This window comes from Chroicocephalus ridibundus, chromosome 1, assembly GCF_963924245.1.
Source record: "Chroicocephalus ridibundus chromosome 1, bChrRid1.1, whole genome shotgun sequence".
NCBI lineage: Eukaryota > Metazoa > Chordata > Aves > Charadriiformes > Laridae > Chroicocephalus > Chroicocephalus ridibundus.
The window spans coordinates 61,408,456-61,434,147 of NC_086284.1; the positions used below are offsets into that span (position 1 = coordinate 61,408,456).

Consider the following 25,692-nt stretch of genomic DNA (forward strand, 5'->3'; position numbering starts at 1 on the left):
ATAGGAAGGGCGAAGCTGTGTGATACCAGGTACAATCAGAAGAGCAACACACAAAGAATTGGAGACTGTATAGGATTTCTGCCATTCTGTGAGAGATCTGTTTTGGTCACAGAGTTGTGAAACTTTCAAAAATCTTGGAAGGCTCTTTGTCTTGAGAAATATAAATTTTAAAGGTCCTAGGAAGGAGTTAAGTGTCTGCTTGATACTTGAGTTGATTAGAGATGGTTTCATCTTTATAGTGGAGTCTAATCGCTGGAAGAAAACTGCATTCATGCTTCTGACAATGTCAGAAGGTAAGAAAGATAAGTCACACATTCTTTGTGGATGTTAAAGCAAATGTGGAGTAACAACTTCTAGTGCTTTGTTATTCAACTCAGGTCTGCACTGAAAATCTTCTCACTTGAAGAGTTATCTTTATCTGACACTTGTATTTGCAGCGCTATTTAACATAGGCCCTTCATGAATAAAGGGTGTTTTCCCCCTCTTAGGCTGCTTAGCACTTACACATAGTATACACTGGAGTTGCTAAGCTTTTGTAATAAAATCTTAGAGAAACTGCAAGCAGAAAAACTCCTAGTGAGTTGCAACTAGAAATTTAAGAGAAAGAAGCCCTTCAAACAGTATACCTAAGGACCGAGGAGGATGCTTGGTATAACAGACACAGCTAACTATTCTCATATAGGCAAATGCTGTAGCATATATGAAACTGAGAATGGGAAAGAGATGGAGTGAAAGCGGAGAGGGTAGTTTGACAAAGAGCAGTTTTCTTCTTATCCCTGGTTCAGTTTCCCAGTTGGCTGGGGCAAGCGTTACCCAGTCTACACATGTAAGGAACCCGAGTCCGGTGCTGTCAGCTAGAAAGCCAACAAAAGCATTCAAAGGTAGTTAACTTCAAAATCTGTAAGTACAAATAGTTTCCTAAAAACCTGATTGGGAGAGAGTGAGTGGTAAATAGTCCTAATCCAAAGAATTGGTGTTAACCCACATGAGCAATGACTATGCTAAAGTTAGAGCTGAGAAGATGTATTGTCTGTAAATAAGTAAAGAGGAATACGTGACAAGAAGAAAGTGGTGGCTGAGTAATGAGTATGAGGAGATGTCATGGTGGAAAAACTGGCAAAAGAATGGCAAGGGAAGAAAGACTTTTATATTGTTTCGCCATGTACAGTCAGTTTGTTTTTTATGGCTGGTGGAACTCAGCAGGATATAGACCCAGAAGTTTAATGTCTCTTGGTGTCTAGTTAGTTTCACTGATGTCCGTAGTCACACTGAAGGTTTTCAGCAAGGCTATGAATTTACCGTATTTAAGTTTCAGGTATCTGTATGGGATATTGCATTGGGATATTGACATTGGTATTAAACAATCACTGTATTGCTGGAGGGGTTGTTGGAGACCAGACATAAACCGGGGGTTTTCTAAGCCCAACACCCTCAGCCATGAAAACTATAATGTAGTTCTTCATAATTAATACAATGTTTTACAGCTCTAGGAGTCTCTTGAACAGCTTTATCCTGGCATTCCTCTACATCAGGATAGTTTTGCTTTTTTGTCTCCACCTGCTGGTACCCGTCTGAGAGGCACGTACATGAAACTAGGAGGTTGGAAATTCTTATGCTAAATGAGTATTTTATGTCTTTTTAACTTAATGAAATCAGCCATTTGTAAAAACACTATGACATCGTTTTATAACTCTTATGATTTTTATAAACTTGTACGGTTACTTGAACGTTTTTATTTGTACAATAAAAGGTGGTGCTAAAATTATATATTTCTTTACAATCTCCAGTTCATTTTGGGAAAATGGTAGTGTAGCTAATGTGTTTTTGGAGGAAACAGCAGTAAACCATTGAGGACTTTTGCTTTTAAAAAATAATTCAAAATGCCATTAGTACCAATGTGATGGTGTGTATTTTGTACATTTGGACTTGTGTGTTATGCAGTGTCATAGGATTCAGATTTTTTGCGCCCCACCACCCCCCACCCCCTGGCAAATGTTGTCTACCTATAAGTTCTTTTCACTAAAAATCCAAAATAACTGCACTAACTTTTTATGACTACTCAAACTGCTGCTTTATTTGTAATCTGCAAGTGAAATGCATGATACTAAAACATACTTTCTCAGGGAAAAAGATCAAAAGACTTACCAGATATTGAAATATGTCAGTTGTTTATTGATTTCTTTTGTTTATTAGTTTTCATCTTTAAAGCACAGCCTATTTTTGTTTTCTATTTCAGAAATGCTCTTTGAAGGCTAAAGAATTTGAATATGCATTGACTCTTTTTGTATCTTAGCTTGCGTTCTAATATTAGAACTGTAAAAGAAACAGATGTTGAAATATAGTGTGAATTAATAACTGGGCTGGGCAGATGACTTCAGTTTATTCAAGCCAGAACTGAGACAATTAGTGCTGTTGATACGATGCCGCTTATTACTTAGTTGTTGTATGCATGTATAAAAATACAGTGGCAGTGAAAAGTTCCCCAATAATGATTTGCAGCTTGCCTTCCTGGGGGCTGCAGTGTCTCAGTTAGCCACTTGTTTGCAGGTAACTAAGTGAAAAAAAATTACCCTGCTTGCTCCCCCCCTCCCCGCCCCCCCCCCCCCCCCCCGCCCTTAATTCTATTTTGCAAATATATGAGGGAATTTGCAAGAGAAAAGAAATGTAAAAGTTTCCTTCTCGACTATAATCGTGGCTCTTCATCAGTCATCACTCTTCCTGCATTTTGTTCAAGAGGCTCTAATTGTCTGCATTTGGCAGGTTTAACACTTCCTGACAGAGAGGCTATTAAGGGGAAGTATTCTCGCATAACTGTCACAGGCAGGAACAAAGAACCTTCAAACTCAATGTGTGGAAACCACTAACATTCTTAAATGACCCTTTTCATGCATTTTATCCCTTTAAGCTAAAATTTGGAGGGTGCAGGGTCATGGAAAGCAGCAAGGTGTAATAAAACAGTAAACTGACTTTTTTTTTTTTGGGGGGGGGGGGGGGCGAAGGTTTTTTTGCTAGATTTATCTCTTGACTTAAAAACAATTGTTATTTGGAAAAATCTCATTAACAGATGTGACTGGAGTAAAAAGACTTAAAACTGATGTTGCTTTCAGGACTGCTTTGAACTTAACAAGCACCGATTTGTGGAGCAGACTAGCTAATGAAAGGAAATTAAATTTTCTGACAACTTCCCCTGCCAGCCCCCTTATTCTTCATGGGGCTGTTACTAGGTACTGAAGACTTTTAAAGAGGATTTTGTTTTATTATCGGACATAAATGAACCAGGTATGAACATTTCTTATGTATTTTTTTTAAGTTCTGACCTGGGTGCTTTTAAAACGGATTGCCTTGAAAGCTTTAAAAATATCAGGTTTCATTTTAATGTTCATAAGTCAGCCCCCATAGTTTCAGACACACTTAGCAGCTGGTGGTTTCCAGACATTACTGCCTTCCATACAAATGTTTTAATGCATGTCATGGAATAGTATAAATATTAGCAAATTTGGATGGAATTTTCAAACTTAACCTGTGCCACTGTAATTTAACCCTTTTTCTTTCAAGTATTGTATAATGGAAATATATTATTATCAGCAGAAGAAACCAGAATTAACTACTGCATGAGTAGAGGTTTGGTTATTAAAAAATAATTCAAATATTTTGTTTTTTGTTCGCTGGGTTTCTTAGTATTTTTTTTCCTGTACTGGGCCATAGTAGTATGAGCCAGCTGAAGCAATAGGTGGCATCAACAAAAGAATTTTGCTAATTTGTAATGTGTGGACTCTTAAATGGAAACAATTATGTGAATCTTCTTATATCAGATACAGTTTAAAATGATGCACTTAACGTTTATTCTGTCTTAAGAATGAAAAGCTTACCAAAGTGAAATGCTTGTGTTCTTTCTTCAGTAGACAAAAAATAAAATCGTCTTTAAAGAAGTTCTGCAAGTTTTCTGGACCTGAATCACTCCCAAACAATAGAGAATCAACTCCCCCTACTGACAGCAACCAGGAAAATACAAGAAAAAGCTGTGAGGACAGAAACAAGCTGGCAGGGGACAAACTTTAACGATCTGATTTACGGTCCATTATTGATTGTAAACTTCTAAATTCTAGCATTAAATTCCTACAACTGCAGAAAATCATTTTGTGATCCTGGTTGTGTTTCCTGTCAGCTGATTCCTCGTTGCTTTGAGTTTCTCAGCGTACTAATGATGAGGTAGAATTTACATTCCACTTATGGTATTAATTTTACATTCCTCTGGCTGAAAAGGGTCAGAAGGTTGTAAAATCAAACATTAAATGAATCAGAGGAGACAGTAGTGCAATATATGACTGCCCTCAGGACATAGTGCAATGGCTGATGGGATTAACGTTGGGTCTCATTTCCTGCTTTTACAGGATGCAGATGAAGCTGTCAGAATTGCAAGGGAAATTGGTAAGTTCTTAAATTAGCTATGGTGGGATTTGTGTGCCTCTCAGCAGACATGGTTGACTAAATTGAATGTGTAATAAGTAATCCCTATAGAACAAATAATGTTTTAATAGTTTTTAAGTTCCCTGTTGCCTATAGGGCTGGAAGAATCTAGGCATTAATGCCCTGTCTCTTAAATCATCACACTTTAGCTTTACAAACTGGCCTTTACAGAACAAGTGCAGCTATGATTTGTGGAATGCATGTAACATGCAGTAATGAGTAGGTCACTAAAGGAGTTATTTCAAAGTATATCTGCAATAGCATGTCATAGTCAGAAATTATGTGCGGCACACTTCTCTTTATATGGAGGCTGACACCAGTGATGTTATAATCTTCATTCTTCATCACTGTGTGGACTGCAATTAGCTTGAATATCATCCAGACCACCAGCCTTTCTTCTGTGCTTTCTGGAATAAAGTCACTATTCAGCTTCTGAATATCTTACAAAATGGTGAAAAGAGCAACCAGCAAACTGTCTGGGACTCATTTTGATGAAGGTTAAGTGTAATATGTGTTTAATGAGTTTTGGCTTTTATTTACTAAAGCTTAATATTAGGGAAAATATTTAACCATATGCTTGAAATTACACATGTTCTTAAATGCTTTCTAGAAGAAGAATCTAACGCAATAAGAGATTTTTTCTTGTTTTTTTTCTGCCTTTTCATTTTGAGACAGTAGCCATGAGAAGCTATTTAGGTTAATCACAGGTACATGATTCAAAGGATTTATCTACATTTGAAGCTTCTCTTACTGATTTTAGCTACAAATACATCTCACCTGTGTCAGGAGCTATGGTTGTGCCTTATGTGCCAAACAGAAATTGGGACTTGCACTGCTACAGGTGACTTTCCATCAGTGTAACCCCTTTCCACTTTGAGTTTAAGTTGGAGTTGTTACCGTGCACTGGTTAACTGCCCTGACACCCCTCAGTGTAGGCTTGGCTGGCTTTGAGGTGCACGCAATTGAAGTCAGCCTTTATGTCCCTGTTGGGAAATCAAGTGATTACTGATCACTGTCATGGGAGCAGAAACAAAAGGAAGAGGTTATCAACCAAATTGGAACATTCAGAACTGTAAATAAAATTGGTTTTAGTCCTTAAAGTCATACATAGTATCATGGCTTTACTTTAGCTCAGGTTCATATCAGTAGTCTTTCTTACTCTTGTTTTTAAAATATTTTCTGCAAGTATTTTTAAAGCAGTTTTGATTAATGTAAGCTGGAAGGCGTTCAGTGGCTTCCTAAATACCCTTTAAAATGTATTTGTGCTCAATTTTCTTCTCGGTTCTTCTGGTGTTCTGTTGACTGGTTCCCATCTTTGATATCAGTAGTGCTTTGGAGGTCATTATATTAAAGCAATCTTAAATCTGTAGATATTAAAGTCAATTAGAGACAGCTGGGTGGTGCTTTATCTAGATGGCAAATTCTTAAACCATTGTGATACAAAAAAGGTTTGTACTATGATGCCATGTATTGAAAGCAAAATGCCCTTTCTAGCATTTTCCCCACCCATGTTTCAACCAGTTGGTCAGTTTGGTTAAGCTTCTTTCTAATCATGACCACTGATTAGAATAAACCCCAATGATTTGTAATTTCAAATGATTTTAAATAGGATGAAATTAAAGTCTCTTATGTATATAATGCATTTGTCCTTTTATGTAAGGCACTTGATATGCAATGGAATACTTTCAGGTTATTTTCAATTTCACTTATCCAGAGCCTCAGTCTTCCAAGAATGCTTAAGTAATTATATGAAAAAAAAAAAATCATCGTGTGTAGGCATTTAAAACTCTAAAACATTGTGTAATGTTCTCTTGCTGCCTGCGTGGTTTTTTTTCTGCTTTTCCCTGCTATGCTCTGGCCAAAGATCCAGTAGTAGCAGAGCATGGCACTTGAGGGTTGGGACGCTGCCTTTACCTGTTTCAGTGACTATTATGGATACAACTTTTGTAAGTATGGGAGTAAAACCTGCCTTTTGCCCCTCATGTGAGTTGTGCTCTCCCAAGCTGTCAAGAGAGAATGTGACAGAGATATTAGGCTACATCAGGAACTGGAAGAAGTTCAGGCACAAATTGCTGTATGGGCTCCTTTCTATAGTCCATCTTCTCTATTTGTCTCTGTGGGCTGTTCTTCTCTTGGGATCGTTTCTGTAGTGCTTAATCGCATTGTCTCTCTTCCCATGCTACTTTTAAGGCTGTTTGTAAGCTGTACGTTAAGAACTGCTGGCTTTTTGACTTCCGAAGCATCAGTAAAACTCCAGAAAGTTTCTCTTTTCAGTTTGTTTGAAAGAACTAAACAACTATGAAGTGCAGGCAGTTAAACTAAATGAAAGACTATGCGAAACTGAAGAGGTGAAAACCATGTTTTTGTCATGTTTCATTTGACATGGTTTTCATTAGTACTAGCTTTTCAATAATGGATATTGAAAACAATCTGGTATTACCACATGCAATATTGCGTAAACTGGTTTTGCACAATGCATTCTGTAGTCTACTGCCTGCAACTTCATAAAAATGGTCAAATGCCGTCTAAAACTGTGCTGGCAAAAAGTGGGAATTAACAACTGTGGGACACCAGAAGTTTGTTTACTCCTTTTACCATTTGGATTCTCAGAATAGTAATCACCCTGGAAACAAAGCAGTCCTAACTTAATAGTACCTATTTAACAGCAAAAGTTTACCTGATGATTACCTGAAATTTGACAGCTTTTTACCTTCCTGCCTTTTAAGATCTTTTTAGACCCAACCTTCAGATGTGTTCAGAGACTCTAAAACTATGGAACAAGAGTAGTCTTTATTCTTACATGCAGTTTTAATTTCATGTAAATTGGTGTCTAATTTGAGGAAAGGGTTGAAAACCTAACACCTACTAAAAATATGCCTGCTTTGTGAGACTCTTTGCTGTTGTCGTGAGTCCCTGTAAACGCTATTAGAAATTGTTTGCGTGCCTCTTTTGATTGCCGCTGAATAGTGCAAAAGTGGTTAGGAGGATGGCGAGTAACGCATCCTGTACTCAGTATGTATGCAGAACTTAGATTCTACAAAGCCTTCCTTGTCTGAGCATGCATCAGTCTTTGGTATTGGCCACAGAACTGCTCTTTAGCTTAGTTCATTGCCCCAGAGAGCAAGTAGCATGAAAAGGCATATTTGAGCAAAAGTTCAACTCCCCTTATTTTCAGAGATGCCATCCTAACTTGTAGAGGTCTGTTGCGAAGACTTTTTCCTTCCCAACCTAAAAAGCTGTATGTATCCTCTCAAAACAGGCCTTACTTTGATTTATTTTTTTTTAAATTACATTGTGGCTCTCTGGAATCTTTAACTGCTTTGCATACAAGTGTGGTCAACATGTAATCAGTATACTTGAAAGGGGGAGGGGGGGGAAGCAAAGTTTTGTATGCTTGGTGAGTGATACCAGTAATCCATGTATCCTGTCTGATAGTTTAACCATGTAAGTTGTAATATATGAACTTTTATTTCCGTAGCATATAAAGACTCGCCAAGGCTCACTGCCAGCATGCCCATTTTGCCGTTGAAACGAAAGAACAGTGAATTAGGGCTAGAGTCTGCTTACAGAATTAAAATCAGCAAGCCATTCAAGAGACTCAGATTGTTGGACTGAGATTGTTAGCATAATTGATGATGATTTTTTTTGAGTATGTATAACACTGAATAAAATAGATTAGGTGCTGGGAACTGCCATAGTGAGTTTGCCATAATAAGGCTTAAAACAATGCTTATTTTGGAATTTCAGACTTGCAGCCTCTTGAGTTGGAGAGAGTCTCCAGCTGGTGATAGTGTTGCCAGAGGTGTAAGTTCACTAGTCTTACCCGGTTAGATCTCATTTCTTGTGTGAAAATCATACAGGATGTGGGTTTTGCTTTATCTCAGGATAGCCAGTGACTCGTCTGGGAGCCTGGCAGTTGCCAAGGATTTGGAAAAGCAGCTACAGCATAGATAAACTGCACTTGTGTAGATATTGCATAGACTGCATTTCGTGAAAATGAGTTGAACTTCACTGTTCGCTATGTGCAATCTAGAGTCTTGTGCGTGCCCTTTTACCTCTGGGACTGTAGAGGCCTTGAAAATACTTAGTATAGTTCTGGATCAAACCCATTGTTACTCTGTGACTTATCCCATATCCCTCTGTGGGCAGCATCCGATATTTCATAGGAAAATGTAAGAGACACTCTAGCAAGCTTATTTGCATGGCTCTGTTTCGTCTTGCCCTTATACCTGGTAACTAGAGATTACTTCAGACTCTAAAGCATGAAGATTTATAGCCTTTTGGTCATCCCTGCCTAGAGGAACTTGATTTGTGCTCTACATATGCTTACCTACTACCTTTCTGCAGCTTTCAGCCACATGCATGCCCCATAGCATGGGCTTCCACAGTCTAATAACATGTTATGTTGGAAACTATTCTATTGTTTTTTACTGATTCTTTGTTAATTTAATGTTCTCTTGTACTGTTGCTGCTTTCTTGCCTTCCAAAAAATGCTGCTCTGTTTCTTATGCTTGTATCATGCCTTTTTTTGTGTGTCCACTTTAGTCTTTTTAAGCAAAAGGTTTTCCAGATCTTGCTGGTTTTAATTATCTTCTGAACCTCCTTTCAGTCAAATTACTTTGGGAAGGAGGTGGGTGTACTGTATCACTGTCACTTGGCAGAGCAAGAGTTAGATTTACATTCCAGAAAGAAACTGTAAACATTAGTTACACATATGATAGCAGACTTGACCGTTTCTATTGGGGACCATATTCAAATGTCCTTTTCTGTCCCTGGATCAAAGCCTTTTACAGAACGTATCTTCAATTTGTAAGGGCTGATGGACTTGTCTCGCTAGAAAACAGCAGCTGATCTGATATTTGGCTTACTGTTATGATTGTCATTAAACATACTGGAGACCAAAGGCTTGAAGAATTTTCTGCTATACTAGAAATGTCAAAAACTTCCTGATCGGATCCTTAATTTTCAAATTTTTGTACATTCATGTAGGAGAAAGGTGAAGTTTACTGATATGAATATGAAATTGTTTTAAGAAGTTGCTTTGAATTAAAATGTTGTGCTACAAAATAAACAATCATTACTAAATCTGCTTGTAAGCCACATACTTTGTTACTGTACTTCTCTAGTTTCTGAAAACTAAGGTCCTGACTCATACCCATATTAAGGTATCTTGGTCTGAGAGTCAAAATTATTACCTATGCAAAATGGTGTCAGAGTTGTGCTGCTCATTTTTTTTTCTTATTATATAATTTGGGGAAAATCCTTTTTTATCGTAAAATAAAAGTATAATAATCTGTTTTCTCTGATACTTATTATTACATAATATCTGAGCAGCCGAGCTCTTTTGAGGTGCTCTGTTATTTAAAATGTACTGCGCCAGAAGTGTTGGTAAGATACAGGTTGGCTTACTGAATCTCTTGACTAATACTTTATGAAGATCTGATGCTTATTTTGCCAGTAATCTCTTTAACAAATTTATCACAGCTATAGCTTATTTCAGCAGTAACAAAGGAACAAAATTCAGTTCCTAAAGAAACGTGAGCTTAAAAAGGTCAAATGCCTTTATTCATAAATCACTTTGTTACTTGGGATTAATTCATTCAGTGCTTTTTTTGGTACAAATGAAATGAAGAAGACAACCTTTCTTGGCTTCAGAAATCACTGCACTGACAGCTAAGTCTTGAAAAGAAAAATTTCTCCTCTCCTCTCCTTCCAAACAAAGTGTTTTAATAAACGAAGTTATTGTCTACTCGCATTATTGGACATGTGGTCAGTTGTCATGTTCCTCTGACCAACTGAACAAAGTTTGAACTTCTGTCTAATTGTTCCCCGCTGTTAGGCTACCCTGTCATGATCAAGGCCTCAGCAGGTGGTGGTGGGAAAGGCATGAGAATCGCTTGGGATGATGAAGAGACCAGGTGAGATGCTGTCCAAAAGCTTGCCTTGATGAATGCTGCAGTTACTAAAGTCCCATTAAGCCACCGAGAGCTGACAGTTGAGCAGATATGAAATGTTAAACGGAGAAATTGGATAGTATTTGGCTTTCTCCCTTTCGTATAGTGAGTGGTATACTTTGGGAGTTTGCATGTGCCTATTTAAAATTGTTTTTTGTATAAACCTTACAAAACATAGTCCATTAATTTGAGGGGAAAAAAAAACAAAACACAACTGCCTTTAGTCCAATGATAGACTGTAAATAACATTTTGCTGTATGCCTTTCAGAATGCTGATGTATTAATTGTCTGTGTGTTAGGTAGAATACTTATTGGCCCTGATTCTCAAACATTAATGTGTGACATTAGTTCTGTTAAAGTTGATGAGACTGAATATTTATGTGTGGAAACACATACGGTGTTTCCAGAATGTGCTCTAATAAATTGCATACTTCTGTGTTTAAAATATTTCTGAGCAAACTATTGTGCTTTTGCCTGTTTGAAACAATGTTTACACACAGACATTTTCATGTCTCTTAATGATTGCCTGAATCCCGAACACTTCAAGATGCTTTGTTATTGTTTTGATAAGTTTTACAATCCATTCTCTATGGGTATTCTGGTGGTGAGGAGCCTGGTTTCAAGCCCATGTGCCATGGATATTACAGAAAAATGTGCTTTGTGATTTTTTTCAGACTTGTAACAAAAAGCCTATTTGATCCAAAATTAGACGGCCTTTTAAATGTTTTCCTTTCCACATGGAGAGAGCAGCACATGCTGGAATCAACTCAAAATACAACTCAAATTTTTATTAGTCTGATTTAGTGACTTGCAAGGTTTCCCTTTCATATTTTTGTGTTCTCCATTACATTTCTTGTTTGTCAAAACCTAAAAACTGAAAAAAAGAACAATGAATGGCTAGCAGTTATATTTTAGATTTCAAGAAAACATGAGGTGATGTTTTTTGTACCATGCTACCTCTGGCCCATTTATATTTAAATCTAAATGGGAAAATAAGGTTTTGTGCATTAGAACGAAGATCTAGAATAACCTTCTTTCTTACAAGGATACTTTGTTCCCACTGCTTTAGAATCCAGAATTAGTGCCTTGATCTCGTTCAGGCAGAAATTGCATTTGTTGGACTTGAAAGGAATGCATTAATTTCTTGTTTTGCTCAGAAAGGAGCAAAGGAGCTTGATTAAAGTAACTGTTTAAAAATAGAAAACTGGATCTAAAACAATGATTGCTAATTTGTTTTGGAGAAAACTTGTGGTTATTGTTTAGGAAGTCATCTGATAGAGCTGATTGGTATCAACAGAAGCCAGTGAGAGATGTTCTTTTTTGTACATTTGCATTCAAAATTTAGTGATATTACTTTGACCCAGTGATATTTGTTTGAGATGCTTGCCTTGTTTGTGGAAAGCCTTTGAAATACCATTCGGCTCCTCTTTTGCCAGTGGTGCTCTTATCCTTTTGGTTAGTTATGCAAGCCCTGTCTTTACCATGTAATTTTATAGAGTAATATCTAAAAAGTGCTAAAAGAAAGAACACCTAGATTGAGTAACACTAGTTACTATTGAGGAGAAATGCTTATTGTAACGTTTACAAGTAAGCAGCAATGAAGGCAAAATTAAGTTGGCAGGAAGATAAAAGTGAGATTAAGAGAACTGAAGATAGAAACAGATTTACTTTGCATTTACGTATGAAATAGAGCATTTGAGTTTCTCTTATAATCTGTCTTGAAGAAATACCTGTGAGGTTGTAAAAGATTTGTTGTACTTGTCCATTAATTGCCTTATGGAACTAAGATTGTTCCTTTTTTTGTGTCTGAAGGACATCAGACTGAGTGTTTTGCAGGTGACTCAACTTGTTACTGACAAAACAATGTGTCTGATAGTCTTAATATCTCATGAAAAGTTGTTGACCTCATGTATTGTCTTGCTGCATCCAAATCCATGTAATCCTAAAAATAAACTAATTTTCATCTATTGGCAGGCTCTGAGAACCCAGTGTCTGAATGGCCCCTTGTATTTCAGGATTCATAGATGCAAGATGAATGTGGAGAATTGTTGATACTATTTTGATTTGTAAACTTGCTTTGGCTTTGCCATGTGGGATGAATTCCAAATGCTATTTGGGTGGAAAAAAAGTCTTATATAAACTAATTTTGTTTGAAAGATATTTTTGGATTTTCAGGAGAGTTGAAAATTTTTCTTATCTCAGCTGGCTACACATAATATTGAAAGAAAGCTTAAATGTTCTGACAAGGAAATAGCCACTGGAAATGGAAAAAACCTATGTGAATCACTTAACTCCTGCTGTTACAGAACTATTCACTGTGGTAACTCACTGGTTTGTCATGCTTCACATCTCTTAACTATCCCCGCTGATGAACATTTTGTTAAATTCTTAAGTGTTATGATATTATTCCAGCTACAGCTAAGATTTCTATAACTTTCAGCTAGTATTTCTGAAGAGAAATACTAGAATAGTTTTACTGCTGTTAGAATTAGATTTTTTTTTTTTCTTGAAATACCTCTTCATGGGACTGTGGATGGCAGTCATGTTGCCCCCTTCTCTTTATCTGAGTAGGGCTGCTGTTGTATTTCTTCGGATATGGAGCCCTCCTAACTCTCACTTCTATTATTCGTTTTTGTTTTTTTTTTTTTTTTTTTTAATTTCGGTCAAGTTTCAGTGTGGAATTTTGTGTATAGTTCAAACCACTAAACCCTCATCTGAAATTAAAATAACCCCATCTTCACTCTAATGTAATCCCTAGTCAGTTGTCTTGGTTTGGATAAGTTGAATTTAGGATGCCCTTTCTTCACATAATAGATACCCACTTGAAATTATATTGAAAATGATGTGCAGTTTTCTGAAGAGCAGTTTACGTTGAATTCAGGTTAGTAGTTTCTTCGCAGTCTGAGAAAGTTCTGCTGCTGTATGTATCTAAAAGTACTTCTGTTTTAGTGTAGATATCCCAGCTCTGGTCTGGTATGTGAAGAGCCTCTGCTTGCATCCTGGAGATCCTGATCTGAGAGTGCTTTCCAAATATAGGCAACGTGAAGTTCATTATGAAGTACAAAAAACATGACTAGGTCAGGCGTTTGAATATCTAGAAATTTTCTGTATCATTCCCTCTTTGTGGAGAAACAGAAGGTGCTCTTGCTTTCAGTATGCTTGTAACAACTGTACCTGTAACTAAGTCTTTAGGGTTCATGGCTTCAAATGATCTGCTGGCAGCTCTGAAAAGGAGTTCATTTGAGGACCCTATCCTCTCCAAAGAACACATTTAAATTTTCTGCCAGAGATTGTGATGGATCTTTGCACACAAAGATGCTTACTAGCTTGTAGGTTCAGTATTGGAGGTTGTCATACAGAAGCTACTGGCCCTCGTTTTAAACTCCATGGATTTGCAGATAAAAATTAGTTTCTCTAGGTTGTAGTTTCGGATGCAAACACAACCTCTACGTTGGAAATTTGTACTGAATTATCATAGAATCATAGGGTTGGAAGGGACCTCTGAAAATCATCTAGTCCAATGCCCCTGCCAGAGCAGGGTCACCTAGAACAGGTTGCACAGGAATGCATCCAGGCGGATTTTGAATGTCTCCAGAGATGGAGACTCCACCACCTCTCTGGGCAGCCTGTTCCAGTGCTCTGCCACCCTCAAAGTAAAGAAGTTCCTCCTCATGCTTAGGTGGAACCTCCTATGCTCAAGTTTGTGCCTGTTAACCTCTTGTCCTGTCCCCGGGCACCACTGAAAAGAGCCTGGCTCCATCCTCCTGACACCCACCCTTTAAGTATTTATAAGTGTTGATAAGATCCCCCCTCAGCCGTCTTTTTTCCAGACTGGAGAGACCCAAATCCCTCAGCCTTTCTTCATCAGAGAGGCGTTCCAGTTCCCTAATCATCTTGGTAGCTCTCTGCTGCACCCTCTCCAGCAGTTCCCTGTCCCTCTTGAACCGGGGAGCCCAGAACTGGACACAGTACTCCAGGTGCGGCCTCACCAAGGCAGAGTAGAGGGGGAGGATGACCTCCCTTGACCTGCTGGCCACAGTCTTTTTGATGCATCCCAGGATGCCATTGGCCTTCTTGGCCACAAGGGCACATTGCTGGCTCATGGTCATCCTGTTGTCCACCAGGACTCCCAGGTTTCTTTCAGCTGAGCTGCTCTCCAGCAGGTCAGCCCCCAACCTGTCCTGGTGCATGGGGTTATTCCTCCCCAGGTGCAGCACCCTACACTTGCCCTGGTTGAATTTCGTAAGGTTCCTCTCTGCCCAGATCTCCAGCCTGTCCAGGTCTCTCTGTATGGCGGCACAGCCTTCCGGTGCGTCAGCCACCCCCCCCCCCAGCTTTGTGTCATCAGCAAACTTGCTGAGGGTGCACTCTATCCCCTCATCCAGGTCATTGATGAATATACTGAAGAGGACTGGACCCAGTACTGACCCCTGGGGAACACCACTCGTCACTGACCTCCAACTAGACTCTGTGCCCCTGATCACAACCCTCTGAGCTCTGTCTTTCAACCAGTTATCTGTCCACCTTACTGTCCATTCATCTAGCCCACTCTTCCTAAGCTTCCCTATGAGGATGCTGTGGGAGATTGTGTCAAACACCTTGCTTAAGTCGAGGTAGACCACATCTACTGCCCTCCCCTCATCTATCCATCCAGTCATGCCATCATAGAAGGCTATCAGATTAGTCAGACATGATTTCCCCTTGGTGAATCCATGTTGAGTACTTCTGATAGCTTTCCTTTCCTCCACATGCCTTGAGATGATGCCCAGAACGAGCTGTTCCATCATCTTTCCAGGGATGGAGGTGAGGCTGACTGGCCTGTAGTTCCCCGGCTCCTCCTTCTTACCTTTTTTGAAGACTGGAGTGATATTGGCTTTCCTCCAGTCCTCAGACACCTCATCTGTTCTCCAGGACGTTTCAAAGATGATGGAGAGCAGCCCAGCAATGACTTCCACCAGCTCCCTCAGCACTCTCGGGTGCATCCCATCGGGGCCCATGGACTTGTGAATATCTAATTGATCCCTCACTTGATCCTCCTCAACCCAAGGGAAGTCGTCTTCTTTCCCCATTACTTCCCCCAGTGCCTGGGACTCCTGAGGGCTGGGCCAAGCAGTAAAGACCAAAGCAAAGAAGGCATTCAGTAACTCTGCGCTCTCCGCATCCTCCATCAACATGGCTCTTGTTTCATTCAGCAGTGGGCCCACAACTTCTCTGGTCTTCCTTTTGTGTCCAATATATCTTCTAACAATTCCCTTTTGAGAAACTTGGAGGCTTTCTGCTAATCCTCCCACCCCCAATATCTCAAATTCTGTAACTTTTCCTCAATACTGAAATCTTGCATGCTTGGTGAGTATCTGTTTTGAAAGTTCCAACAAGCCAGCTTCCAGCAACAGATATTTAGAGAAAGATTTTTGCCTTTTAGCTTATAATAACAGGAAAATAGAAATTGTTCTGCTACTTAAGTTTATAAAACTGGTATAAGCACCAAGAAAGAATTTAAGTCAAACATCTGCTCTCAAATTCCAAGAACCCTTATAACTTCTCTTCTGTGGTTATATGGTACATATGTGTGCTGTGGAAGTGTTCAGGTAAGGGGAAGGAGTCAAGTGGATGAGTGAAGAACAGTGTTTCCTACAAACTGTTTTTTTTAAACACAGATTTCCATGCCAGCTACATGTGTAAACATGTCAAATGCTGTGACTAGATCATTTTAGTTGTTTTGTTTTTTTTTAAATAGGAGTCAAGCTGAAGCAATGTGTATTGGCTTTGTGTGTAAAATCAAACAACATTTGAGTATTTATTGGTTATTTAACCTGCCAGTCATGGTTTTAGAGGGATTCTACTGTACTAATGGTTATCAAACATCTGTTTTTAGCTAGATGGCCTTTCTAATTCTGGCCATGACAAGAAAAGACTATTTTCTTTTACTGTTTCCTGATATTGGAAACTGAAATATTACATGACAACTGCAGTTTTTTATTAGTGTCTGGCTGCCTCCAAAGAAAGTAGTTGTCTTAATTAAAGCAGCAATGCTGATTTTAGAGCTGGAGGTAGAAAGTTGGCATTGGCTATCTTACTTCAGACAACCACAAGAAAGCTTGTGGCAAGATCAATAAATACTTTTGTACGACTTCTACTTCAGTGTGAATAAAAGTAGGGAGCGAGGGGAACCTTTAAAGACATCCTGTTCTTCCTCTTATAGAATCCTTCATGTTTGAAGGGACCTAAGGGGCATCATCTCATCCAGCTTTGTCCTCGGAATAGTATCAGCACTGAGTTTGAAGCTGGTTGCTTAGAGCTCTTCCCAGTTGTGGAATATCAATGCAAGACCCAACCTCTCTAAACAGCCTGCCCCATTTCTCCGTTCTTTCTGGTCATTTTTTATTTTGCATCCAGTTGGAAACTCCCCACTGCATTTTGTGACTACTGTCTCATTTTTCTGCTGTATACTGCAATGAAGAACTTGGCTTCATTGTCTTGGGAAAATGGTCTTTAAGTACTGGAAGGCTTCTATTAGATGTCCACTAAAACCTCGTCTTTCAGGTTCAACAAGCCTGGTTGACTGTGGCAGATCTGGTGAACCCTGACCATCTTGAGCGTATCAACGACTTTGAGTACTAGGAGTGTGTGAAACTGGAGAGTGTATTTCAAATGTGGTCTAACAGGTGCTGAGTAAAGTTTAAAAAAAAAAAAAAGGACTAATAGTTGGCACTGTTGGTCTACTAGCGGTGCTGCAGTTGATACAGCTCACTATCCAGTTAGCCTTTATTACTGACAGAGTGCACTGCTCACTTGCATCATAGCCTGTTACCCACCAGGACCTCCAGGGCATCTTAAGCAGCCAGTCAGTTCCACAGACTGTGTGTTGCAGTGGGGTTAGGCTGCTCTAGGTAGAGGACTCTGCATTTGTTCTTGTGGGAACTCATAAGATGCTTTTGAGCTCATTCCTTCAGACTGTCTAGGTCTCTCTGAAATGCAGCCTTGCCCTTGAATATACTGATGACCCTGTTTTAGCATGGTCCACAGACTGGTGGTGGTGCATTCCAGGTCAATGATAAGGAGATTAAACTGGTTCCGGAATAATAGATTCATGAGGAAATTCCCTTCTATTGGATTCCAGGTAGAGGATGAACTACTGACTTTGAGCCCAATGATCCAGCCAGTTCTTTCACCCATCTAGTTGTGCACCTATGTAGACTGTAACGTTCTACCTTGGAAACAGTGATGCTCTGGGAGACAATCTTAAGGTCTTGCTAAAGCTGAGGGGTGATATTTGCTGTTCTCCTGTAATTCATAAGTATAGTCAGAAAACACAAGTAGATTGGTCAAGCATGATACTGTTGGTAAATTCAGTTTGTTCTCAGTCACTGTCTTATGTGTTTAGAAATAGCTTTCAGGCTATCTTGCTCCATGACCCTTTCCCAGAATTAAAGTGAGACTGACCAGCTTGTAGTTCTCCTGGTTCTTTCATGCTTTTCTCAAAGATGGGTGCAGTGTTTGTCTTCCTCCAGTCATCAGGAATCTCTTTTGACCTCCGAAGCCTTTCAGAGATGACAGAGCAGCCTCACAATGACATAAGCTACCTCTATTAGCATCCCACCTGGTCTTACTGATTTGTATGGATTGATTTCTCAAGAGATCCTTGATTCAATCATCTTCTGCTACTGATAATTCCTCTTCTTCAGCCCATCTAATGTCTGTGTTGAGAAATTGTCCCCAACATTCGTCAGAAACCTCCCAGCTTGCTTGTGGTCTTCTATGTTGCTTTTCCAACAGATGTCAGGGAGGTTAGTTTCCAGTTCAAAAAAACCCAAAACAACAGACCCTTGCCTCCCAAACAAACAACCCACCCCCACCCCCCCCCCCCCAAACTCTCCAAATAACTGACAAACAAAAACTGCTGCTTCTCCCTCTCCCAAACAACCCACAGCCCAAAACACCCAAAACAAACCCACACAAATACTCAAGATCTTGGAGACTTTGAGTTGCTTAAAGAAGAATTGTTCTACTTCGTCAACTTGAGCAGGCGTGCACTGCAATATTACCCTTACTGGCCTCTTCCTTGACCAGACCTTCCAGCACTTGCCCTTTCCCAAGAAGAGATCCACATATTTAACCTACCCTTTGATAAAAAGGGCAAGCGTATTCTGTTGCCTGTCTTAAAGACTGGGTAGTCCACTCATTGCAGCACTGCAGTTGTGTGACCTGTCCCACCCTGTCAGTTATTCTAAGGATGTTGCAGTTCTGTGTCTGCATGCAGGCTCCAGCTCCTGTTTGGCCTCGTACCTTTATGTACAGCTGCTTGAGGTGGACTTCTCTTGATTTTTTTTCCTTTAATGACTCTAGGCTTTGACTAGTTTGCAGCTGCTACCAGTGTGACCCACCCTGTCCCTCAGGAGAGGCAGTGGTGTTCCCTGCCTGCCCTAGGCATGGGCTGTGGTGGCCTTTCAGCCACCCTGCTCCAAGCCCAACTTGGGTCAAGGCATCTGAGGTATGATGGGTACTCCTGCAGCTGAGGCTGTGGAGTCACCATGTGTACTGCATGGGGCCATACTGTTGGGTGTGAATCATCTTTGGGGTGGGCAGCTATGGGCTGCTTTTCATCATAGAATCACAGAATGGTTTGGGTTGGAAGAGGCCTTAAAGATCATCTAGATCCAGCCCCCCTGCTATGGGCAGGGACACCTCCCACTAGACCAGGTTGCTCCCTGGTCTAGCCTGGCCTTGAACACTTCCAGGGATGGGGCTTCCACCACCTCTCTGGGCAACCTGTTCCAGTGCCTCACCGTAAAGAACTTCTTCCTAATATCTAATCTAAATTTCCCCTCTTTCAGTTTAAAACCATTATCCCTTGTTCTGTAGCTATACTCCGTGATAAAGAGTCTCTCCCCATCTCTCCTATAGGCCCCCTTTAATTACTGTAAGGCTGCTATATGGCCTCCCCTCCTGAGCCAGTCTATCAATCTATGCGTTGGAAAACAGCCAGCAGAAGTTAATGAAAGCACTGAAAAGCAGCAAATCTGCATATAGGGGAAAAAAGAAAACTGCTGCTGAAAGTTACTGAGAATGTAAGAAAAAAATCTTAACAGAAAATCTTGCCTGAATAAAAAAATAAATAACTGGCATCCAAAATGCCCCCTCCACCCCCTTCCCTGCTGCCAAAACCGCCTTGACCACCAACTCCTTATGAGAAACTACCAAAAGTATCTCCTGACAAAGCCCCTCTTGCTGCTGTTTGCTGTGCTCCTTGCATACCCGCTCAGCTGGTGTCCCTGTAGTGTGCAGCACCCAGCAGTGTCTAAAGAACAGCCCATCCTTCCTGTTCCCTGCCCCTCGGTCGAGTGCGGGTGGCTGGCACTGGAAGACTGTGAAGATGGTCATGTTACTATGTGGTCAGTGTTTGGAGTGTGGGTTTGCACAGAGCCCCTGCTCAGGATTCCTCTGACCAGAGCGCCTCTTTACTTTGAGTCACAGTGTAGAGGTGTCAGTGATGATCTTGGTATAGGATGAGGCACATCAGCCTGAATGATTGTGTATTGTCAAACATCAGGGCTTAATTAGGCTGCAGATAGGATATTGCTTGTATGGTAAACTGTGTCTGGGCCCAGACAGGGGCAGTAAGCTCCGGTTTCCCTCTCCCCAGTTCCTCTGTGCTTCTCTTCTGGGGTTAGTGTGGGCAGGAGAGTTTTGGACTTGGTCGCGCATATGTCAAACCAGGGCACTGCATCAGTGCAGTTGTGCTGCATGGGGAGCATCTGCCTTGCAGTGAGGCTCTGTAGGACTGCTACTCAGTGGAAGGATCACACTTCAAATGCAAATTCTCTTCTAGCCTAAACAGTTGTGTGTTGGTTTTTTTTTTTAAATTTTAAATATTCACAAAGAGACCCAGATCCATCTCCATTTCGTTAGTACAGTCTCTTTAAGGAAGGTGAAGTGTGTTTATGGTAATTTTTATCACTAAGCAAATGCAACTACACACATTTGTAAGATACAAACAAGGTCAGAATACCTGACTGAGATAGTCATTCCTGTTACATATAATTTAAAAAAAGATTTGCAGATGTATGGATTAGATAATTGGGCACCTGACTTCTTTTTAACAAGTACTGCAGTTTAGATTTCTAATTAGCACATACTTCAATGAAGGAAAAATAGTCAATTGTGCATAAAACTGTCTGATAGAATGTTTACAAAAGGAAACAGAGCCTTTGATATAGGAGTTAAAATAGCTCTAAATCAGTTTCAGTAAGCTCTAACACCATGTATGTCTCTTTGTTACCTCACTTTGGTTTTTTGGACAGATCAGGTAGCATACAGAATCACAAATTTTGATGTCCCTTTTTCTCTTTATTAAGTGATTCAATATATTGGAGGTAAATATTAATTACTTAAGGAAAGATTGTACATTGAATATAATCTCTCAAAATTATAGTATACGTTATTCCGCAATCTTGAAAGAAGGTGAAGAAATACCTTCAAACATATGCATCTCTATATTGTAGATTTACCTATCTCATGTTTCTATTATCCGGGTTTTGTTTGTGGAATTGAACTATGTTCAAGAGATAGAAAGCGTGGAAACTTTAACTTAGTTGTGCCATAGTTCTTATTTGGGGCACAAATATCAGGGCTGCTGCATTTCAGTAGACAATCCTACAGAAATCTATCCCAAACTTTCCATATGTGTCGACATAAATGGGACTACTAAGCCTGTAGAAAACTTCTGTGGAGCATTTGGGTCCCTGCGTTATGGTATGTTTCACCCTGAGAAAGCTGTACATGAAGTCGTTTGCCAGCAGTTATGCCCCACAGGAGTAATCTTTCTGCCATGAAAAATAAAGTCAATAAATATAGTATCTTACAATCTTTACTTGTTTGAGTAATTACATACATAAAAGAGAAAACAGAGGGAAGTATATGGAATGTGCAGTGTAACAGTTACACTTTAATACAGGGAAAAACTAGTAGTGCAGCTGGTATGCTCTATAAAATAAAGTTTTGGATTTTCAGGTTGTGTGTTCAGTGATTGAATTTACAGGGTCTGCGATATTATATCTGCAGTTCTTTCATCTAATTATTGTGCAACTAACCTCTGCCATTCTTGAGTATTGAGGGCTGTGTACCTTAAATTGTGGTGAGCTTTGCCTTATGTGTATAACAAGTACTTTGTAATTAATGGTTTTTAAAACTTGATTAGTTTATTACTTTTGCAGAAGAAAATGCCAGCAAAGAAAATTCATACAAATGTTGTAAATGCCCAGACTTTTTAAATGCTCTGAAATTCTGTGTGCTTTAAAATGTAATTTTTTTTGTCTTTATAAGAAAAGAAAGAAAAACTGATACTTACTGAAGAATCAAACACAAACAGTAAAATTTTGGTTTTGGATGTGTGTGTCAATGAAAGCCGCCAGATGACTGGAATGAATAAGTGTTCCTTCTCCTTGTATACTTCAGAACTTGACAACTTTTTATCTACAGATTATTCTTTTTGTTTTCGTTATTTAAGGGAAGGTTTTAGGTTTTCATCTCAAGAAGCCGCTTCAAGTTTTGGTGATGATCGCTTACTGATAGAAAAGTTCATTGATAACCCTCGTCACATAGAAATCCAGGTTTGTATTATTAACATTATTTATTTAGTTACTGAGACTTGAACTCCTAAACTAATCAAAGTTCAAAACGTTTCAAACGCTCCACTAAAAAAGGCCTAGAGTCTTGTGTTTTCCTGTGTCTTGGGCCATTGCTCAAACTACATGGCTATCATGCACAATACAGCCTTCCTGTTTTTATTCTCCAGCCTTTCTTTAGCAGGAAGACAACGAACCATGCTCAATTCATTAGGAAAAAAAAAATTAAAAAAATAAAAGGTTGTAGGCATCTGTCCTGAGGGCTGGAGCTTGAACTCTGGATCCTTACTGCAGAGCTTGAGCACGGCAGAGGATGTAGGAGTTCAAGCACTGCTGTGCTTAACACTTGTCTTGCAAGCTCTCGGTGGTTTTGTCAGTATTTTGGATTGTGTTCTGAAGTATCTAATGCTCCTTGGGAACTCAGGAGGATTTGTGTCCCATTTGAGGCAGTTTGTGGTTCAAAATCAGGTGTATTATCCTTAACTACTGGGTTGTGGCTGTTTATATATTGGGTCTACTGTTAAGCCAGATGTGCTAATGCAAAACAAGTTTTCTTTGTTTCAAGGCAGACTCTTTAACAAAGATATGACTTTAAAATTTGTGATGTGTTTGATCTTATGTAGGCAACTAAATTGGGTTTGTCAATAGCCTTGGAATAATCTTTCCTGACAAGAAATCTATATGGAGTGTGTCAGTTTCTTCAACAGAAATTTAATTTTTGTCCAAAACACAAGCTCTCTACAGTGAGAGCCTGAAGTATTTTGACAGTAGCTCAATAACTGAATGAACCAACAACAATAAATTTGATAGTGCAGAATGACTTGTAAGAGAGAAATATTTAACATTTTTTACTCTGCCGGATATGTGCCCACTTGAACCTGATACTTCCTATGTTTTTATTTATTTTAGATTTCCGTATAAAACTTGTCTGTGCACAGGCTAACTTACTGCATATGTGAAATGAAGAAACAGTTTGTAAAAATGAGATTTAAACCCCAACCTATTACTACTTACTTTTTTTTTTGAAGGGCCACAATAAGGTATATAGTGAACACTTAGTTTCAGCGTTGATCTTGGGTTACAAAAGAGGTCAGGTTGTTAGAGTATCTTCCTGTATTCTCTTGCCATGGCTAATAATTTTTGGCTGCCTATGTCTTTTTTATTTTTTTTTTGGTATGCAAATCAGTACCCCATAACTGTCTAGTCCTTTCCGTGCTTGCAGATTTGGAAGCTTCAGCAGCTTCCTACTGACTCTTTGATGACTAAAGTTAGATGAGATTGATTCCTCCATATTTTCATGAGTTGGGGCCAGACTTTACATTGTCTTGATTCCTTTAGGTTTAAAAAAGGTTACCTCAAAAAAAATTAGGCAGTACTGTATTTAAGAGCAGCTGAATAATTTCATCTAGATTAAACAAAATAGCTTTGCCATTAATAATTTATAGTTTTATTTCTAAGTGTGCAATGAATGTTGTTTTCTTTAGACAAGCGCTTTGATGGTACCTTTTAACAATATCATAGCATACAATTTTAACTTCATGTTCTAATCAGCTTTAGGATGTTGGCCTTGGTTAATTTTCAAACTGCTAAATATACAAACAATTGGAGACCAGATGCCAAATATTTATTAATTTAGCAGTAACTTTTAAATAAAACTTTTTTTAACATTCTCATATAGCTCCAAAGCATTGGTACCTAAAATTGTTAAATAAGAGATTTCCTGTGTCTACGTATAAAACAATCACTTTGTAAAACATGAGAAAAGACTAAAACAATTAACAGGAAAATAGAGTCCAAATAGACTTTATGCTTGAACTGATTAGAAGTCTTGATCTCCTGAAATATCTGATATAAAGGACCTGAGTTTAGAGTACATGGAATGTCTATTACTCGCCTTAATAGTAGTCCTACAACCAGAAATAGAATTTAGCTTCATCATGTAGGAGAGATTGCAATACACTATATTTAATTATTTTGGTATATCGATGCGCATCGCACGTAATAATGTTGTAATCATCTAGTGCCACAAACCAGGATGTTTTCTTTAGGAATATTTAGGAAAAAAGCTGTAGCTGTGACATGCATTTTTAGTGAGAAGTGTACTGGAATCCCTCATCATCTCAGAGATGATGATTTCAACATTCTGTAGATGCGTTCTAAAATATAATTGTTTTGTGAAATATCTTTAGTTTCTGATAATGAAAACACCGGACCCAAAATGAAAGTAAATGCCTAACACCAGACATTGTTTGGCTTATTCTGTTTATAATTACGTTTTTATAGTGAATGTTCTTGCATGTCTCTTTTTGAGCCATATTAGCTGATAATGGAAAAATGTTTGTTTATTATAGGTTGCAGAAATTAAGTAGGATACAAGAAATGTCCTGAAGGGACAGAAAGTATTTATCAGTTGGCTTGAAAAATGTTTTATTCTCCCCTTCAGAAAACAGAGAGAGAGAGAGAGAGAGAAGCTTTTTGGTTGCTTTGTTTTGGTGAGGCTGAATTCTGTGGAATGATGTAGGCTTTGTGGCAATGAAACAGAAGTGCTCACAGTCGTTCTACTTGCAGGACAGTGATTTTTTCCATCTGAGTACCATGCTATGCTGTAGAGGTACTGTTTTTAGTATTAAAGAACAAAAAAAATATATATATCTTCTCCTCCCAAATGAGATTCTGTAGAGCTCTGTGGTGTTTAGTTCTGGATTGGAGGAGTTAAGACTTGGTTAGGAAGTTGCTTTAGGCACTGCTAGGTGGTTGTTTGGTTTTGGTGGTTCTTTTTATTTTGCTTTGTACTGTGGCACTTGTTATAGAATCTGGCAGTTGGCTGGAGTACCCTGGTGCTGCCGCTGCCAAACTTCCCCCTGGGCAGGGAAGAGGGTTCTGGGACACGTTGTAGTTTAGGAACTCACAAAGTCATGATCTTGTAGAACTCTTCGAAGGGGATTTATTTTTTTTTTCCATAGAAAGCTCTGTAAATTTATGGGAGCACAGCAGAATTTCAGAGGAGCAGATACATCTGATCCGACTGGGTGCGGAGCGCTCTGGATCTGGTGCTGCACAGCGCAGGCGAGTTGTCTTCATGAGCTCGGTGCCTCGTTTTCAGTCACATCCACCCGGATTATTCACGCATCAGCAAACGTTGGTGTCATCGATGCAGGAGTTCATCTTGCTTAGTGCCATACTCGCTCTGCGGTGCTAAAAGGAATAATAAATAATACAGATTCCTTGTCACAAATGTGAGTAGATATAGTTGAGTTCCCGCAGTTTGAGGAAGATAAAAAAAGGAGACTATCTTGTTGATTTTCAGTGTAGAACTGCACTATTGGAAGAATGAAGCATGAATATTGGCACAGGTTCCTGCACATCATAGCTGGAAGATAGATGGAAAAAAAGGGATTAGAGGGAAAATTTTATAAGGAAGAAAGGGAGCAGGTGTGGTCTGCAATGAAAGAAATTGTTCCAAGAATAAGCGTAGAGTATAACATCATAAGATTGGAAGAAGTCTACTTGAATCCTCAAATCCAGTATCCTGCTATTGGAAATGGCTGCACCGTACAGTCAATTTCATAAAGGGATAGAGTTCCTTTTCCTACTTTTCCTTCAAGTTTGAAGTTGCAGAATCAACTGAGTTTTGTTATGCCAAACTT

At 39.1% G+C, this 25,692-nt stretch overlaps 1 protein-coding gene across 1 annotated transcript in view; it reads left to right on the plus strand.

The window, feature by feature from the left end:
- PCCA (propionyl-CoA carboxylase subunit alpha) overlaps positions 1-25,692 on the plus strand; it is a 294,043-nt gene that overhangs the window by 85,253 nt on the left and 183,098 nt on the right. The window contains exons 8-10 of the mRNA XM_063337025.1: positions 4,392-4,428; positions 10,307-10,385; positions 21,928-22,030. Coding sequence (XP_063193095.1) covers positions 4,392-4,428; positions 10,307-10,385; positions 21,928-22,030 — 219 coding nt within the window. The remainder of the gene's footprint in view (positions 1-4,391; positions 4,429-10,306; positions 10,386-21,927; positions 22,031-25,692) is intronic.